The 21,135-nt window shown below is 30.5% G+C and overlaps 1 protein-coding gene and 1 long non-coding RNA gene across 2 annotated transcripts; both read right to left on the bottom strand.

Moving 5' to 3' along the window:
* Nucleotides 1-6,688: 6,688 nt before the first annotated feature.
* Nucleotides 6,689-8,018, bottom strand: LOC133031003 (uncharacterized). The gene is made up of 3 exons (XR_009684548.1): nt 7,885-8,018; nt 7,719-7,787; nt 6,689-6,982 (listed from the first exon to the last, which is right to left on the bottom strand). It is a non-coding gene; the product is annotated as an uncharacterized LOC133031003 (long non-coding RNA).
* An 11,242-nt stretch (nt 8,019-19,260) lies between these two features.
* Nucleotides 19,261-20,542, bottom strand: LOC115702013 (ferritin-like catalase Nec2). The gene is made up of 3 exons (XM_030629474.2): nt 20,185-20,542; nt 19,866-20,091; nt 19,261-19,714 (listed from the first exon to the last, which is right to left on the bottom strand). Exons 1-3 carry the CDS (start codon nt 20,511-20,513, stop codon nt 19,337-19,339), a joined length of 933 nt encoding a protein of 310 aa, XP_030485334.2. The 5' UTR covers nt 20,514-20,542; the 3' UTR covers nt 19,261-19,336.
* Nucleotides 20,543-21,135: the final 593 nt, after the last annotated feature.

Genomic DNA, 21,135 nt, shown 5'->3' with positions numbered 1-21,135 from the left:
CTATAATTTAGGCGACAAATAAAGTGTTACAAATTTGAATGATTTGTAAAGTGTTATGAAATATAACAAAGCTATGGTATATATTTATAAGTATACCAAAGCATTGAGTCATTCTTTTCAAAATTAATAAAATTTTATGAATATTTTATGAATTAGACACATTTAAATAAAAATTTTATTCATTAAATTATTTTCCCTATCTACAATATAAACCACAAATGTAATATTAAAAGTTTAATAATTTATAGTATTATGAAAGTTTTTTAGATTACACATATTTCAACTTTTAAGTAAGAATAATATTAACAATTTAATTCTAATAAACTTTAAAAAAAATTATTCATTTAATTACAAATTACATTTAAATTTAAAAAAAAATAATTCTTTTTTATGAATTATTTATTTTAAACAAAATATATTATTTAAAAATTTATATAATTTATTAAAATTTAAACTAATTTTTTATTTAATTTATAAAATTAAAAGTTTATCTTCATAAAATAAATTTATATTAAATTATAATTTTTTAATTCTATTATTATTCTCAATTTTTTATAATAATAAAATTATCACAACATAAAATTCCATTAACATGTTTTTTCTTAAAACCAAACATAAAAGTTTAGTAATTTAATTACAATTTATATTAAAATTAAAAAATTCCTTTTATTTAACTTTTTTATTTTTAATATTCAAATTATTATGTTATATTATACTTTTTTTTTCATTGTTTTCATTTTTCTTTATTTAAAAAATAACAAATTACAATATATATAACAAAACTTACAACCTAAAATTATATTTGATAATTTTTTCACTATTCTCACTATATTATGATAATGTTACATATTTAACATACCCAACAAAATTAATTATATCAAATAAAAATTATAATATAACAACAAAAAATAAACATTAATAAATACATACAGTTCACAAAAGAAATTGTGTGTCCATTTTCTTGATCCTTTCACTTAATCTGAAAATAACAAAAATATATAATTTCAATTCCACAAAATAAATTAAAAAAGTAAAAAAAAAATACAACAATAAAATATTTATATAAACTTTACAAAATATATTTATTTAGCATATACAATATTACTAAAACAATATATATATAATATACACTTATATAAACAAAAATAACATTATTATATATATATAATATAAAAACAATACATTATATTTCAAAAATATAACCAAATCATATATATATATACACAGTTAACATATATACCAAAATAAAACAATAAATACCCAAATTATATATATATATACACACACACAGTGAACTAAATACCCAAATCAAATATATATATATACACAGTGAACATATATACCCAAATAAATCAATAAATACCCAAATCAAATATATATATACACAGTTAACATATATACACAAATAAAATAATAAATACCCAAATCAAATATATATATATACACAGATTATATTATATAAATACCTAAATTTTATATATATACACAAACTAATATATATATACCCGAATAAAATATATATATAGATAGATACACATATTATTATATATATACCCAAAAGAACAATATATATACTGATCTAACACATAACAAAAAAAAAAACCAATCTAAATATACATAAATCACAAACAATTTTTTCAGCAGTTTTAGATGAAAATAAATCACAAACAACCAAAAAAAAAAAAAAATTCAAACACAAATAAAAACCATAAATCGAATAGAAAAATGGGAAAGTGTAGATTCAATACCTGTGTTGAGAAGGCGCCGTGAGATTGTCGTCACCAAAATCGGAGGCGGAGGCGGAGGCGGTTGGGACTGATGGGGGAGGCGGAGGAGGAGGCGGTTCGGACTGGAAATTGAAATGGGGAAAGTGGGGTATTAGGGTTGAATTTGAAGAGAAGAGAGGAAAAATGGGAAAGTTGGGTCTGATGGGGTTTATATAGGGCTATTAGCGGCGGGCTATTAGCGGCGGACCCTGCCGGTATTACTATTAGCGGCGGGCATTAGTGGCGGACAGCCCGCCGCTATTAATTTTTTCAAAAAAAAAAAAAATTCTGCCCCCCAATAGCGGCCAAAAAGGGGGTCCGCCGCTAATACGGGCATTATTAGCGGCGGAAGAGCTCCGCCGCTAATACCCCCGCCGCTAATGAGTCAAATTCTTGTAGTGTTAAGGTGATAATAATGTCACGTATTAATTTATTGAAATTTCAAAAAATAACTTTTCAATAATAGGCTTAATGGAATAGTTATCAGAGATGCCAATGTGGTGGCACAATAAATTGTGAGGTTTTTTTGCCGTAAATTTTGTAATTTTTTTGTATTTATTAATTAAAATTTTATTTTAATTTCTTTTATTTTAGTTGTCATTTATAATAAAAATTTTATTACTCTAATTTTCTAGATTTTAGTATGTCATTTAATTTTAATTGTAATTATCTCTAGGCGGAATTTTTTGTGTTTTTGTCATATTGATAAGCATTTATTTGATGGATTTTGAATATTTATTACTATTATTATATTTTCTTTATCTTTTACTAGGAAACTAAGCCGCGCTTCGCGCGGTGTTGCTCAACTTTTATAAATATTTTATAATTTTTTTTTACTTATTCAATGATATAATCTAAAATATAATATTTTGATGTGTGCATTATAAATCAAGTAAAATGGTTGAAATTAAAAACATAATTTATTATTTTATAATACACAAAAAGATGACAAATTTGTGACAAATATTAAACAGTGGAATTAACAAAAAAAATCACATATGCTTTTATGATAAAATAAAGAAAAAAGATAACAGTCTCTTGAATTTAATAATCTAGACTTGTAACTGATGATGTAGTTGTTTTTAAAAGATTGTTTAGGACTTTTTCTTTATTTATGAAAGTTTTGATATTTTGTTTTGTGGTGTCAGCGAAATGCATTTATCATAAAATTGAATGTAGGATGACAACTGTAAAATAAACTGTCACAATATTATATATTTTCCAAAACTAAAAAAGTGAGGGTTTTATATAAAAAAATATTAAAAAGAATTTGTCTACATGAAATATTTAATAAGGAGATTAATTTTAATAAATTATATAGATTTGAAATTTCTACATTAAATTATAACGATGAAAAGGGAATCATAATTCATGTGACTAATTATTTCCATAATTTATTTGTCAAACTGTTTTGTAGTAACTAAAATGATAAGTATCATATAAAGTTGGTTGAGCACACGTGAGATTGCAAGTTATAAAAATATTGTGTCTCATCTGATTGTTATAATCATTAAAAAATAAAATTTAATTTATAATTATTTTATTAATTTAGAAATTCATATATTAATTAAGTAGTTGTTAATATTTTTACTAAATAAGTAAAATATTATAAATCAATCTTTTCTTATTTTTCAATTATTTCTAAATAAAAAATGAAATAATTTTTTATTATTTTATATATGTAATAGTATTATATATTGAACTAAAATTAACAATTTAAAATAAAAAAATTATTTTCTTATTTGTTAAAAAACTTAAAGGATTTTTTTTTTAATTTTTAATATTTGACATATAGATTGAGTGTAATATAATATTCATTATTTTTTTGTACCGAATGAGTGCAATATAAAATATACTATTGTGTTATAAAAATTATAAATTTTTTAAAAGAAATTTATAATAGTAAGTATCAAAATCAACTAAACTACATGACACGTGATGTTAAAATTTTAAAACTTATTAATATATTTATTAATATTAGTTCTATTACATAGGGTATTAAAATCTATTTATTATTGATTATATTAAAAAAAAATGTATGTTAATTATTAAATTATTAGAGTGTTTACCTTAATATTAATAGACTGCAATATTTTATATTAAACTTTTAAGATTTTATAGTAGATCATACTAAATTGAGAGATTTTTTTTTTTTATATATATATATTTCAACAGCGTTATAGCTGCTACCATTAACTATCATTTATGGTTATTATCGCTGTCAATCCCCATATATCCAAGTTGGCATTGCCACGATATTTTGTATCATCTACCATACTATTTGGAGTGGCCACCACTACTAAATAGTCATATTAGAAATTTTATGATAAAAAATTTCTACTAATACTAATACTAATACCAACTTTTAAGTGTTATTTTTTTTTTTAAATATTACTATACATAAAGTATGACAATATTTATACTCAATACAAACAATTAATTTGTTTATAAAAGACTAAATAATGAAGAACTAATCAATATTGATTACAAAATTGTGAGATTATTTATTATTATTTTAGAATGGGATTTTTTTTCGTGATAAAACCATATATATAGATATGAGATTAAGTATTTATTAAAATGGTAAAATATTTAAAGAATGTTAATAATAATAATAATGTGAGTTTTAAAAAGTAAAAGGATACTATTATTATTAATAAGAAATTATTTGATGATACAAATATTATTTTTTTATTTTAGTTTAATAATATATATTTATATATAACTGTCAAACTAAAATAAAAAATAATTGGTATAGGTTTGCTTAAATTTGTGCTATTTTAAAAGCTGGAATAAGTTGATGGTATGTATATATTTAATATGTTAAAATAGGTTACTTATTACTTATATAGGGAAAAAGTAAGAAGAAAAATATTATATATCTATCTATATATATATAAATGGGTATGCTCTTAATGGGTATTACCCATGTATGGATATTTTATTCTTGACCATTGGATCAAATATCTAATGGTTGATATTTATAATCATTAATTAAATATTAAAAAATTAATATTTCCTATTTTGTTATTCTCTATATTCCTAAAATAGATAAAACTATTAATAGAAATAAAAAATTTATAAATGAAATTGTTATTTAAAAAATAAAACACAACTAAAAAATTAACAAACTATTTTTTTTAATAAAAATCATTTTAAAGATTAAAAAGAAAAAAAGTGTATATTTATCTTTTTAAAAAATTTCTTCATACTAGAATTCTAAATTGTATTACTGAAAATAAAAAAACAATAATTTTAAGATTTAAACTGTAATACACATAAAATGTATAAGATTTTTTTTTAAACCTAAAATCTTTAATTTTATAATAATTAACAATTATTTATATGTTTTTATTTTTTTTTAAAATACTTGAGCTTACCAAATCTATAAGAACAAAACCAATGAAGAAAATTTTAACAAAAAAAAAATGAAGGAAGAAAAAAGTATCATAAACATTATTGAATAATGACAATTACCAACACAAGAATTTCAGCACAAAAAATTATATTTGACCCCTAGACAAGATTATCATCTTCCAATCCTAAAAATATAAATAATGAACAACACCTCATTAGTTATTCTAGGAGAATGATTCATGGTAATATCAAAAAAATCATTGGATGGTAATAATATTTTAGCCTAAGTAAGAACTAAGAAGTATTGTAGCATTTTATTTTTAAGAATATAAATAATATTAAGACAATTGGATTCCACAATCAAGCTCCTATTCTTCTAATAAAAAAAACACATTACTATACATGTAAATGATTTTTAGTTTTACAATAATAAATTATTAATAAACTCATAATTTCATAAAATAATAAAGTAGTAATTTTAATTAATTTTTAAAAATAATTTATATTTTTTTTTTCAAATTATTAGTTGTAATTATTATTTCCAATTTTATAAAAAATAAATATAATTTTTCTTTTTTTTTAAAAAAATAATTTTTAGAAACTTTCCATAAAAGGTTATTGGATTATTACCTTATTATTTTTTTTTAGTACCCATCAATGGGTATTACCCATTAAGAAGTGTTCCATATATATATATATGATATGTTACTTATTTAGAATGTGAGAGTATTTATATATAATATTAATATATTAATTATGAATTATATAAAAATATAAAGAGAGATGAAAAGACGTATGTGAATTAACAAATCGTTTACAATATGATTATCTTAAGAAATTTAATTAAAAAATCATAAAGAAATATACAATGATTAAGTAATTAAAGATATAATAATTTTCAGAATAATATATAATTTTAATTACATAATTAAATTTAAAAGGTAACATATATATCATATATCAATTATTTCATTCTAATTATAATAATAATAATAATTAAACATCCAAACTTAATATATAATTACACTTTTTCTTCTAAAAATAAAAAGAAAACATAATTATACAATATAAAAATTACACATAGAATAAAATCACACATACATGATAGCCTAATAATTTAGCTTGAAAATTTTCTAATTTTTTTGTCAAAAGTTCCCTTATTTGTGAATGAAACTTTCTTAAAACAATGACTACTGTAAATGACTTGACTAATAAGAGAGGGATTTCTTAAAACAATGACTTGACTAATAAGCTAAAAACATCACTACAACAAATATAAGAATTAGAGGCGGAAGGGTCCGCCGGTAATAATTGAAAAATCCGCCGGTAAAGATCTTTAGAGGCGGGTTTCGCCGGTAATAATCTGCCGGTAATAAAGAGTCGCTATTAACAATAATTAGCGGCGGACTAACAGTACCCCGCCGCTATTAATAGTGTCAGATTCGTAATCTGACACTATTATTAGCGGCGGACCACTCCGTCTCTAATACTTTTAAATTTATTTTTTAATATAAATTAATATTAAATAAATTTAAAATAAAAAAACATTAAATAATAAAAATATATTAAAAACCAATTATCTAATTTAAATATAAATCAAATTTAAAATTAATATATAATTACAATATCCATTAAACAAACTAACTAATACTCATACTATCCAACTAAATAATTACATTAACTAAGTTTACAAAATGCATAAACTAATCATTAATGTTGTTCATCATCACTTCAAAACAATAAAGGTCAATTTGGTGAAGCTCTTCATCTACCGTGCCATGCGAAGATCACCTAAGCGGTCTATCTTAAAATTGATTCCGAAATTGTTGGCGTATGAGGATAAGTAAAAATTGTTACTCCTGTTGTTGCGATGAACCAATAACTTCACAATCATTATTAAGTACTTAAATTAAATAATTATAAGATTATATCACAATTTAATCAAAATATTATTCTTGTTTAAATAACTTATTTAATGGAAAAATTATATTAAATAAATACACATTATGAAATAAGTAAAATTTAAATACATACTCATTTAAAAAACATAAACAAATAAATACACACAAAGATATTAAAATATTACATCAACTCAAGTATTATTTTCTTTTACTAATATAAATATACATAAGCACTTATTTAGGCTATTGAAAAACACAATAATTTCACAAATAAAAATTTGTAATAAAATACTACTTATTCAAAACTATAATATATTCTAATTGTATTTTCTCACAAAAATAAAATAAAATATATATACATAATAATATATATATATATAAATATATTATATATATTAAAAAAATATATATATATAAAATATGTATAACATTTAAATTACTGTATAATTTTTTTTTTTGAAATATACAAATATATATATTCTTAATCAATACATACACTCCTTTTCAAAAAAAAAAAAAAAAATCAATACATTCACATAATTTATATTTAATCAGAAAAATATACACCTCAATAAATTAATATATATCAATTTTCTAAAAAAAAATTATATATATACCCATTTTCACATATATACCTCATTTATTAATAAATTTTTTTAAAAATAATTAAAAATAAATAAGAGAAGAAACTGACCCAAAAATAATGGTTTCCTTTTGATTTTCTTTGTCGCAGTGCTCTAGCATTTCCACAGAGAGAAAATAACTAAAAAGAGAGAAAGAGAGACCCATTTTTAAATATATAATTAAATATTTCTCAAGTAAATATTCAAAAAAAAAAATATATCAGAGATCATACTCACCCATTAGAGGAGACTATCATTAATTTGGTGAGATGTAGGGGTGGATTTAAAGGAGCAAGAGGAGAGGAATTGATGGTGGTAAGGACGGAGACGAAGAGACGAAGAGAGAGAGAGAAATAGAAATTAATGAAGAGTAAAGATGAAGATGATATATATATAAAATTATTAGGGGCGGAGATCCGCCGGTAATAATAAAAGTATAATATTTAAAATATTATTTAATATTATTAGCGGCGGACTTCCGCCGGTAATAGTCCGCCGCTAATAAATTTGAAATTTAATAGTGGGAGAATTCCCGCACAAACCAATTCTTTCAATATTATTTTATTTTTTAAAAAAATAAACCCTACTATTAGCGGCGGATTTAGTCCGCCCCTAATAATTCCGCCGGTAATGTAACATTTTCATCAATACTAAAAGTATTTTTATAAGATATTAACTACTATAAATGCACATGACACACACACATATATATTTTTCTTGAGAGTGATTATTATTAGTATTGTTAAACTTCTTCTTCATAAACACTGTCTTTGTGGTTGAGATGATAATGTTGATGATGATTTCTTCTCCATAGCCATGACATTTAATGTTTTCCTACCATTGTTTTTGAATGAAAATAGAAAAAATAGAAAAAGATTTTTAAAAGATTGAAAGGGAGAGAGAGGAGTGTGAGGAGATCAAGTAGAGAAGGAATTATATTTATAGAGAAAGTATTGCATGAGTGTGAGATGTTATGTGAAAAAAAAAAACTTGAAAGATAGGTAGGAAAATGTGAAAAGACTTTACAAATTGTAATAATTAAATTAGAGTGGAAGAGTCTCTACATAATATTTTGTGGTATTGGAAGGTCAATAGGTTAATTTATTAATAATTACACACTACTACAATTTGGTCTTTTAGTGACACTATTTAGTGACATGCACATTTGTGTGTGTCACTAAAGAGTTAAGAGTAGTTTTTAGTGACACACTAAATTAGACTCTAAACTTTTAGTGTTAGATACTTGTAATGTGGGTCACTAAAAATATGAAGTGTCACTAAAGAGTAATACACATAAGTTTCTAATTTTTTTTTATTTTTAAAAATACTGACTTATAGAGTCATGCCAGGGACGTTTGGGAAAGTATATCCCGACTTACCTAGCGCGTCACTATATCATAATTATTTATTTAATTATTTTATGTAAACTTAAAAATATGGTATAGTGACGCGCCAGACACGTTGGGAAATATATACCCAATCAGATTATGCGCGTCACTATATGTTAATGAAAAAAAAAAAAAAAATATCATCATAAAAAATAAAACCATGCGTGGACCAACAGGTAAAGATATTAATAAATAAATAATAAATACACCTACCTTTACAAAAATCAGCAAAACAAAAAATAAATTAAAAAAATAGAAAAAAGGGTTTTAGTGACCCACATTGAGTAACTCTAAAACTGTTTAGTGACACTTCACTGCGCGTCACTAATGAGGGTGACTGGAAAAACAGTTTTTAGTGACACTTCATGCGTGTCACTGAACTCTTTTACATTCTCTATGCGCGTCACTATAAACTTTTAGAGTCAAGTTTTGTCAGACTAAAAAAGTAACAGCAACACACATAAAGTGTCACTATATCCTTTTTTTTATTTTTTATTATTAATTTTGGAGATATAGTGACACACAAAAAGAGCCACTATGGTAGATATTTTTCTAAAAAAATAATATTTAATTTTTTTAATTCAAATTTTATATATTATAAACAATAATTTAATTAATTATATATAAATACAATTAAATATAATAATAATAAATTAACTAAATATAAAATATATTTATATTTAATTTAGAAGGAATATCTAATTTCATTTTTTAATAAAACAAATCAAATGCTTGTGTTTGGTATATTAATTAGCATTATACGTACTACTATACTATACATACAATTCATGTCTTAACTATACTAGATATACACAAAACAGTGGCCACACACACTTGAATTTCCTTAATTTCTTCTTCAATTGAAAATGATAAAGCTGGTGCCTTGAATTATTTGATTTTCTACAGTCAAACCAAAATAAAATAAAATTCTAATGCATGATTAAGCATCAAGTATCAGAAACATTGAAAAGAAATCATATCCTATGTTACGAACCAGAAATTATGTAAAAAAAGATCAAACTTAAACACACACAACAATTAGGAATTTACAAATAAATCTCAAATACAAACATTAATAGCCCAAATCAGATCAATCATTCAATAACAACTATACAAAATTTTAAATAGAATATTAGATCTGAGTTTGAGCAGAAATTTTAACAAAAAAAAATAACACAAACAATACTAGATTATGAGCAAAACATAAGAAAAAAAAGACTAAAAAATATTTAAATTCACTCTGTCAATCACGAACTAAAACCACGATACAAACTGCTCACGATGCGGTTGTATTTTATTTAGTAAAATTAAATAATAAAATTATATCAAAGTTTGTATTTTGTATTTCAAATTTTGATTGTATATTTTTTTAAGGGTAAATTGTGGCACAAATACCTAATATTTTTATACACTTAAATACCTAATGTTTATTTTTGGTGGCAAAAATACCCAATGTTATAATTCTCTTACACCGTTACTACCACTTATGTTAACTTATAAAAATGGACACGTGACGGGTTCAGATGCATTACATTTATTTTTATTTTATTTTAAACTTAATATTCTTAATATCAGAAACTAAATGCTAGTTTGTTTCAAAAAAAAAATACGTGTTCTCATTAACAATTTTCACATGATATTAGCACTTCAATTCGATAATCATGTTCCATATACTATACTGGTTCACTCAGCTATGGTAATTTAGTATTGCATCTCTCTTATTTTTTTTTTAAAATACAAATAATATTTAGTTTTTTTATATTAATAACGGAAGTGGTAGTAACGGTGTAAGAGAATTGTAACATTAGGTATTTTTGCCAACAAAAATAAACATTAGGTATTTAAGTGTATAAAATCGAAAATATTAGGTATTTATGCCGCAATTTACCTTTTTTTTTAATATCAAGTAACTATACTATTAAACTTTCTTTTTTTACTCTTAATAAGAGAAGAAAAATAATAAATTAATATTATAAAGTCTTAATTATTTTAATTATTTTAAACTCAATAAATGATATTTTTTAATTAATTAATTTATTATAAATATACATTATTAAAACATAAATGGGTTTTCCCCATTGTTGAAGTGCGCGCCCACAACCATGTATTTTTTGCATTATATCCTGTCCCGAAGACCAGCTGCTACTGACAACTAATTCACAATCTTGGTGACTAGTCCAGAAATTCTCAAACTTAAAAGGCCTTACCCGAGTAACAACCTCATTGTAAAGAACATCCAAAAGTAAAGGGCAGTGATCCGAAGGTGAAATCTCAAGATTAAATAATTTAGAGGACGCAAGTTTGTTCAACCATACACCGCTTAATGTGGTGTGCTGCCCCATGGCACACCCACAATGGGGCCATTTTGCAACATGAGCATGCCTTGGTGCTTGATCATTAGTCAAGTCTTGCACCAAGCACCTCATTGGGGTATTTTGTAACATGACCATGCCTTGGTGCTTGATCATTAGTCAAGTCTTGCACCAAGCACCTCATGGGGGTTGGGAGCCTTTTGTTGTTTAGGTTTCTTTCTTTGTATTTTCCTTCACATATGTCTACAGAGCTAAAATCATCTATGTTCCTAGAAATCCCTTAAAACCCCAATAAGCTCTTTAAGGGGGCTGACCAGGTGACTTATGAAGCACCTTGTCACCAGCATGATAGGGGCCCAGCTGTGTACTCCCTTGCCCTATCAAGGCCATATATTAATAAAACGATGTTTATCCATGCTTCTTGTGTATGATTCTATATGGTCTTTGTGATGCCTGTTTGTTGCCTTTGTTGGGCCATTGCGTGCCATTTGTCTATATGTTTGCTTATGGGTTGTGTGAGATTGGTCCTTGGGGACGCTTTGTGTTTGCTTGCTCATGCTTCTTGTTTGCACTCAACATGTGCGAGACATGTATCGTGCCTAACCTTTGAACTTGTTTGCCTGCAGGCGCATTTAGGCTGATTTGCTAGCTCGGTGTGCCAGCAAGTACCGCACGTCCCACCTATTTGGGGGTGTCCAAATAGGCGGCCCGTGACAGTTGGTATCAGAGCCAAGAGAAAGGGAAACTTGGTAACACGACATAATGGTGAGCAACACCCAAAGGATTCAAGAGCTTGAGAGACGCATAGGAGAATTAGATGGCCTGGACGAGAGGGTTAGGGATCTAGCCCCTAACAATCAGAACTCAGGGCAAACAGCGACACAACAACAAGTTGCCTTGTTGGCTCAAGACTATGCTAACTTGTTGGCCAGGGTAGCTGCGATCGAGAGAAGAGATGCTGCTACCGGAACATCAGGTGCACCTCAGATGGAGGATCGCATCAAGGCATTAGAACAAGCAACAACAGACATATGCTGGCTGCTATCACTGTGCTACAAAATGGGCAGGCTGCATTACAAGACTCCCTCAATGATACGATCGAGGATTGTAACGTGTCTGTCACATCCATTCGGGAAGAATTAGCAGGAATGTCAACCAAGCTAAATCTTACCATGATAGCGGCAAAGCGTGCAAATACCGGGGGGCACGGAGGTATGGAGTATGGCCGACCGAGAGCACCCGAGCCCTAATGCTATGGAGGGGCGAGGGATGCCAAGGAGCTTTAAAACTTTCTGTTTGACATGGAGCAGTACTTTAGGGTCGTGCGGATCGACTCTGAAGAAGCAAAGGTAGCAACAACTACCATGTATTTTTCCGGGGACGCCAAGTTGTGGTGGAGGACGAAGTATGAAGACATTCAGAATGGTAAATGCACCATTGACGCTCGGGAAGACCTCAAGAAAGAATTGAATGCCCAATTTCTGCCAGAGAATGTCGTCTACCTCGCTCGACGTCAGCTTAGAGAGTTAAAGCAAGTCGGGACAGTCCAAGACTATGTAAAGAAGTTCTCCGGATTGATGCTCGACATCAAAGATATGAATGAAGTCGATAGACTTTTCTACTTCCTTGAAGGACTCAAGTCGTGGGCTAAACAAGAGCTGCAAAGGAAGCGAGTGTCAGATCTCGCCACTGCTCAAGCTGCAGCCGAACGACTGACTGACTACACCTCTGAGAATTCACAGCCGAAGAAGATCAGACCAGCACCAACAATGCCGCGGGTAAGAAGTCAGGAAAGCAGTGGCCGAGTAAAAGTGGGGGAGGAGACAAGAGGACTCCTGAATTTAGCTCCTCCTCTAAAAGTGATGCTGCAACGGGGAAGAAGCCCCTTAAGTGTTGGCTTTGCCAAGGCCCAAATAGGGCGGCTGCTTGCCCCCACCAGTCCAAGTTGAGTGCCATAAAGGCATCCATTGCTCAAGAGGAGCAATGATGTGGGGAAGATGATGAGGATGAAGACTACGTGCACATGAGCGCCGTTCGATTAATGGCTGCTCTTAAGAAGCATGGCGTCGGAGGGAAGAAAGCCCTTGGGAAGGGATTGATGTTTGTGGAGGCCACTTTAAACGGTAAGCAGGCCAAGAGCGTATTGATTGACACCGGCGCAACACACAACTTCATTTCCGAAATTGAAGCTAAGAGGATGGGCCTAAAATTAGAGAAAGATGAATACAAGATAGTCTAAGACAACCAACTTCTTGCAGGGCCTTGAGGTTCGAAGTGGAGATTTACCTCAATCTATAATGCTTAAAATGGAAACAAGTATTTTTTTATGCTACTACTTACTTTCTTTTCAAATGGTTACACACTTTTGGCTATTTATCAATATTCATCTTAATTATCTTAAAAGTAAAATATTATTTCTCTTGTTTTGGAGGCATCTTAATGGTTATTTGACATTAATTACTTGTTTCGAACTAAATTTTTGAAAACTCTTTTTGTAGGCTGCAATGCAGAATTCATATGTGATTGTAAAAATTAAAAGTGCAGACTCTATCCCAAATCTTCACACAATTATTCATGCATCTGATGGGGTTAGTTTAAGTCTCTTTGTGGAAGGGCTCTTCAACACCTTCTCTCGAGGTGAGTCATTAAACCTTTGTATTGTGAGTGCTTTAATGATTATATCAGAAACTTGAAATTTTTTTGGCGCATATTGTATTTCGGCTTCAATTTTTTTGGGCATATTATAATATATCATAGAATGTTTAATTTTCTTAGCACAAGTGAGAGGCATTATACTTTGTAGATATTTACTGACAGAGATATATATCTTTTCGAACTTCAGTTATTGATATGGTTGTTGTGCTTAGAGATCATCTTTCAATTTGGCTCCCAAAGGACAGTTCAAGCTCTACTAGCATCACACAGCTGAGATCATGCCTTTTAGATAATCTTCTAAGAGTTTGAGGGGCTTGTGCTTCCAACTTCCGAGTTGGAGCCAGATTAGGGGTTTCTCATTCTTTTTTTTTTTTAGTTGCTAGTTTTCTTTGTTTTTTATTTTTGTTGTAGTTTGGTTTACAACTTTGATTCATGGAGTTTGCTTTTGTAGTTTCTTGTTTAGATTTTGTATATTTCAAGATAGGCAAGAATTACATTGTAATTGTAATTTTTATGTAATGAATAAATGCCTTTAATATTATTTAAATATATTTTGAATTATTTGTTTTTGCTTATAATTTAAATGAATGTAAACTCCAAATTAAAAATTAAAAATAAATTTTATAAATTAGTTTTTAAAACTAAATATTTGTCACTAAATAATTAATTTATATAATTATTTATTTATTATTGCCAACTAAAATCTTTGGTCACCAAATATTAATTCTTTCGTGACTAAATTTTAGTTATTGAAGCATAGTTTTTTGGTTGTTAAAAGTGTACAATAAAATTGAGATGACCAATATATCAAATTTATTGTGACTAAATTTAATATATTTTGTGACTAAATTTTAGTCATAAAATATAACACTTTTTGTGACAAAATATTTTAGTCACTAAATGTTTTCTACGACCGACTTTCAGTGACTAAATGGCGACTAAAAATAATTAGTCGTAAAACATTTTAGGTGACTAATTAATGAGTTTTAATGACTAAAAATTTAGTCATTGAAAAAGAGTTTTCTTGTAGTAGTTATTCATTGTTTACGGACGTGGAGGCATTACTTGCTGGGGTCAAAGTTTGTGGTGAAGACGGACAATAGTGCTGCTAGTCATTTCCTCACGCAGCCAAAATTGACTCCCAAGCAGGCCAGATGGCAGGAATTCTTGGCAGAATTCGACTTCTACTTTGAGCACAAGGCTGGACGTCTTAATCAGGCAGCTGATGCCCTTAGTCGTAAAGCAGAGTTGGCGGCACTAAAGGTGTTACCGGGCATGTCAGCTAGCCAAGTGGCACCAATCAAAGAGCGCATCAAGGAGAACCTGGAGAAGGACCCAGTTGCAAAGAACATCATGACTCTCGCAAGAAAGGGAAAGACAACTCAGTTGTGGGTAGAGGATGACCTCTTGTGGGCCAAAGGTGGGCGTTTGTTTGTTCCGAAGGCAGGAGATCTAAGGAGGACGCTGCTGAGTGAGTGTCATGACACGTTGTGGGCGGGTCATCAAGGGTGGCATAAGACACATGCCCTTTTGAAGCATGGGTACTATTGGCCGCAGATGCGGGAAGATGTGGTGGACTACACAAGGACCTATCTCGTCTGCCAACAAGACAAAGTGGAGAGGCATAAGACGCCAGGGTTGTTAGAACCTTTGTCGGTCCCATGCAGACCATGGGAGAGTGTCTCGCTTGATTTCATTTCAAGTTTGCCGAAGACTGGAGACTTGAATGCAATCTTGGTGATCGTGGACAGATTTTCTAAGTATGCAACCTTCATCCCGGTGTCGAAGCAGTGTCCGACAGAAGAGACAACTCAACTTTTCTTCAAGCATATAGTAAAGTACTGGGAGTACCCCAGAATATAGTAAGTGACCGAGATCGAAGATTCACAGGGACCTTCTGGTCCGAATTATTTAAGCTTCTTGGGTCACAGATGAACATCTCCTCGAGCTACCATCCACAAACAGATGGGCAAACAGAAAGATTCAATGGGATGTTGGAGGAGTATTTGCGGCACTTTGTCAATGCCAACCAGAAGAATTGGCCGCAACTACTAGATGTAGCTCAATTTTGTTTCAACTCTCAGAAGAGTTCTTCATCAAACAAGAGCCCTTTTGAAGTTGTGAATGGACAGCAACCACTGTTACCCCACACAGTGGATGAATACCATAGACGGAATCCGCGGGCCTTTAATTTTACAAAAGACTGGAAGAAGAACACAGAGATTGCCCAAGCATATTTAGAGAAAGCTTCACGAAGAATGAAGAAGTGGGCAGATTAGAAACACCGACTGCTGGAGTTCAAGGCAGGTGACTTAGTGTTGATCAAACTGCGGCCAGAGCAATTGAGATTCTGAGGGGACAAGGACATCAGACTCGTACGCAAATACGAGGGCCCTGTTCCAATCATCTCCAAAATTGGCCTAGCATCCTACAAAGTCGAACTACCTTCTGGGATGAAGATACACCCGGTCCTGCACGTCAGCAACCTCAAGCCGTATCATGAAGATCCAGAAGATCCAGCGCGCAACCAGTCTACCAGGGACGACATCAGCATTCAACGACGCAGCAGCAGAGAACCAGAAGAAATCCTTGCCGAAAGAACTGTTCGTGTGAAGAAAAAGAAGAGAAAAGAGTACCTGGTCAAATGGAAGGGCCTTGCTGATGACGAGATCAGTTGGGAGAAGGCGGAGGACTTGCAGCAGTTTATGTAGAAGACTGAAGATCATGCAGCAGGTTTGTCGAGGACGCCGAACAATTAAGTGGGGGAGAATGTGGCGTGCTGCCCCATGGCACACTCACAATAGGGCCATTTTGTAACATGAGCATGCCTTAGTGCTTGATCATTAGTCAAGTCTTGCACCAAGCACCTCATTGGGGTATTTTGTAACATGAGCATGCCTTGGTGCTTGATCATTAGTCAAGTCTTGCACAAAGTACCTCATGGGGGTTGGGAGCCTTTTGTTGTTTAGCTTTCTTTCTTTGTATTTCCCTTCACATATGTCTACAGAGCTAAAATCATCTATGTTCCTGGAAATCCCTTAAAACCCCAATAAGCTCTTTAGGGGGGGGGGTGACCAGGTGACTTATGAAGCACCTTGTCACCAGCATGATAGGGGCCCAGCTGTGTACTCCCTTGCCCTATCAAGGCCATATATACATATATATTAATAAAATGATGTTTATCCATGCTTGTTGTGTATGCTTCTATATGGTCTTTGTGATGCCTGTTTGTTGCCTTTGTTGGGCCATTACGTGCCATTTGTCTATATATTTGCTTGTGGGTTGTGTGAGATTGGTCCTTGGGGACGCTTTGTGTTTGCTTGCTCATGCTTCTTGTTTGCACTCAACATGTGCGAGACATGTATCGTGCCTAACCTTTGAACTTGTTTGCCGGCAGGCGCGTTTAGGCTGACTTGCTAGCTCGGTGTGCCAACAAGTGCCGCACGTCCCACCTATTTGGGGGTGTCCAAATAGGCGGCCTGTGACACTTACCATTGCTCTGTCCAACCGGGCTTTAATCCAACCTGCTGGGTCACGACTCTTCCCCCAAGTAAAAGGATGCCCACACAAATCTAAATCAATCAATCCACATTGCTGAACCGCCTCTTGAAATCCCTCTATAAGCCACGCAAGGTAAGGTAAACCCCCAAGTTTCTTCCCTTGGCTAAGAACGTTATTAAAATCCTCCATTAAACATCACGGAGAAGAGGACTATCCATGAAGCGTCCTTAAGAGATCCCATGAAGGTAGTTTAACCATTGATTCAACTATAATTACAAACATATATTGTAACTCCATAGGGGGCATGTGGGTACACCTGTGGTATTAAATTTTGAGAGAAATATACTGTGAATAAAACGTAACTCAAAAGACTGAGGCTGTTGCATATCAATTCATTTATAGCATGCATGGGAGAAATACAGGGAAGAAAAGAGAGGCCTACAAAAGGCTTACATGCAGCAAAACTAACAAGGAAATATTCCCAAAAGTTATACAAGGAGGAAAAAGAAATAACAGAAAAGACCTTCTCAGGATTGCCTCATTCATATGTACTGTTGTCCTTGTCATCAATGATGTCACCATTATCATCAATAGGAACTAATCCATTTTCTTTAACTCCATCCCCAAATGAAATGGGGAGGCAGCAACATTGAGTTTGTTGATCAGGGAAGGGATTGTAAACTGGTTGGTGTGAGTCCCTTTGTTAAACATTCAACAACTTGATCATGGGAAGGTACATATCGAATTTCGAGCTTCTTCTCCAACACCTTGTCTTGAACAAAGTGAACATCGAGTTCTATGTGCTTGGCCCTTGCGTGGTATACAGGGTTGGTGGCTAATGCACTTGCACCTAAGTTATTGCACTAGATAACAAGAATACTTAGTAATTTAAACTTCATTTCAGTCAATAATTCCTGTAACCAAGCTAATTCAGCAACAAGATGAGCCAAAGCTCTATACTTCGACTCAATGCTTGAGCGAGTCGAGAGCCACAATAGATTGTTTCTTAGAGGACTAATTAAGAAATTAAGGACTCGCCAAAGTAAACACAATATCTTGTAACAGATTTTTTATCGTCGGGACAAATAGCCCAGTCAACATTAAAAAATCCAATCAAGGATAGCCTTTCACTAGGGGCAAATATGAAGACTATGGTGCATACTTTAGATTATTTTCAAGTAGTTATGAGGTTACTTTCCCTTTCTCATCAGTTGTCTCAACTGTGATGAATTCTTGCGGACAAGCTTTTATTTGACCATTAAGATAGCGTTCCAACACAAATGATGGCAAACACCATAGTCTTCCATAGAAAGAAGTTGTTTCGATAAGCTTGAGTGAAAAGAGAGAGTCTCCGAGGTAGGTGTAACAACATTATGGTCAGCTTGAGAGGTCTAACTCTGTCGAGTCGACATTGGCGAGGACCTGAATGCTCTAGCTAATACCAAATTAAATTTTGAGAGAAATATACTGTGAATAAAACTCATTGATATCACCATTATCATCAATAGGAATTAATCTATTTTCTTTACTTTAATTTCAAATGAACACGGTTGTGTATTTTTCGCAATGAATCATGTTTACGGTGGGATAATTGAAAACAAAACATATACAAATATTATATATTGTAAGTTAAATGAAACAGTTCATTTTGTTTATAAAAGTTCATACGATGATTCAACTCAAAATGAAAGTTTGGAAGATACATATACAATCAAAACATGCATTGTAGTAGTTGATTTATGTATCATCAATCTATAAAGTAGAGAGGTTATTTATTTTATAAAATTACAAGTGTTATTGATTAGTGTAGTTTCTTTCTTATGAGAAACAGTTTCAGCTAGAAACCAGATAAGACCTAGCAATACGACCATTAGCTCCTTTGGGAAAGAAACCCCCAGCCACACGTTCATTACCATTTCCATACACAATTCTAAGTATCTCGGCTGGTGTCCTTCCATACGAAAGCGAGTCTTGATTTGCAGAGAGTACATTTCCAGAAACTTTTCCTTCAGCGCCTAAATCTATTGGTACCACAAGCCCTTCGTCTGTCACATCAGTTCGTCCCAATCTGTTCCTTAGCTCAGAAATTCGTTCTGTGAACTCTGCCACAGTTATGTTATAAGGCTCCACTGTCATCTCCTTACGCTCATACAACAATGCTCTAATTACAGCGTCTTGCCCTGATTCCACACCCAAAAGACCCGCCAAAAGCTGAATGAACAATTAATGTAAAATAATTAAGATTTTTGTGATATATTTTGAAGGATAGAGAAAAGAAAACTGTTAGTGCTATGTGTTTTTCTTTTTTGTGGTAGTAAATAGTAGTTAATAGACATGAATGAAATGAATTTTTGAAGCTTACACTCCTGGAAGTAGGTTTGTTTAGGTTAGGGTTTGTTCCAACGTAGCCAGTGAGTCCAACATAGGGAACTAAATATGACGCTATAAGAAAGTTAAGGCTGTTTCTGTAAGGATCGAAGGGAGGTGTTATCTCTCTCCCAAATGCATCCTTTATTACTCCTGCAAATACTGATGAACTCAAATTCAATAGTGGCCTTGGGAATCCTTTTACTGTATGTTGAATAGCCCTGCATTGCATGCATATATATAAAACTCTTTAATATTATTTAAAGTCGAAACAGTATAAAAACTAACTATTATATGTAAAAAAATAGTAATACCTCAAGTGTCCAACTTCTTGGAACCCAAATTGTGTAATGATATCTGCTGTGATATTGTCCAAATTGGCCTTTGTAGCGCCGACGGGAGGTGGGCCACCCTTTGTCAAGTGTGGAGCAACTCTGTCCAAACCATAACCCAATGCTCCATACAAGAAGAACTCAGTTTCTAAAAACTCAAGATTCAAAGGGAATTCCAAGAGATCAACATCAGAATTTAGGACACTCCCAATATTATTATTTGCTAGGTATTTTGGGAGGAGAAGGACTAGCATAAAAGCAACAATTGAACTGGCCATTGACCCCATATGTGAACTCATTCTCATACTCATGTAAATAGTATATATATTGTATTCCTTAGTTTTGGTGATGATGACTCTAATGTAAGAATACGTATATTTATAGATGGAAATGCATTAGTAATATTTTGTAGTGGTGGACGTTAAGGTGATAATAATGTCACCTATTAATTTATTGAATTAATTTCAAAAAATAACTTTTCAATAATAAGCTTAACGGAATAGTTATCCGATGCCAATTTGGTGGCACAATAAATTGTGAGGTTTTTTTGGCCGTAAATTTTGTAATTTTTTTGTATTTATTAATTAAAATTTTATTTTAATTTCTTTTATTTTAGTTATCATTTATAATAAAAATTTTATTACTCTAATTTTCTAGATTTTAGTATGTCATTTAATTTTAATTGTAATTATCTCTAGGCGGAATTTTTGTGTTTTTGTATTGATAAGCATTTATTTGACGGATTTTGTATATTATTTATTACTATTATTATATTTTCTTTATCTTTCATTGATATTTATATCTTTAAATGTGTTTTAATTATATTTTATTAGGTTTTAATTTTTTTTTAAATTATTCTTATTTTATATATTTTATAAATTGTTTTAAAAATCTATTCAATTCTCAATTAACTGTCATTTAGTTTTTAATTAT

Source organism: Cannabis sativa, chromosome 9 (assembly GCF_029168945.1).
Source record: "Cannabis sativa cultivar Pink pepper isolate KNU-18-1 chromosome 9, ASM2916894v1, whole genome shotgun sequence".
Classification (NCBI taxonomy): Eukaryota; Viridiplantae; Streptophyta; class Magnoliopsida; order Rosales; family Cannabaceae; genus Cannabis; species Cannabis sativa.
Note: the sequence above shows the minus strand (reverse complement) of the source record. Positions and strands in the feature narration are given on the sequence as shown.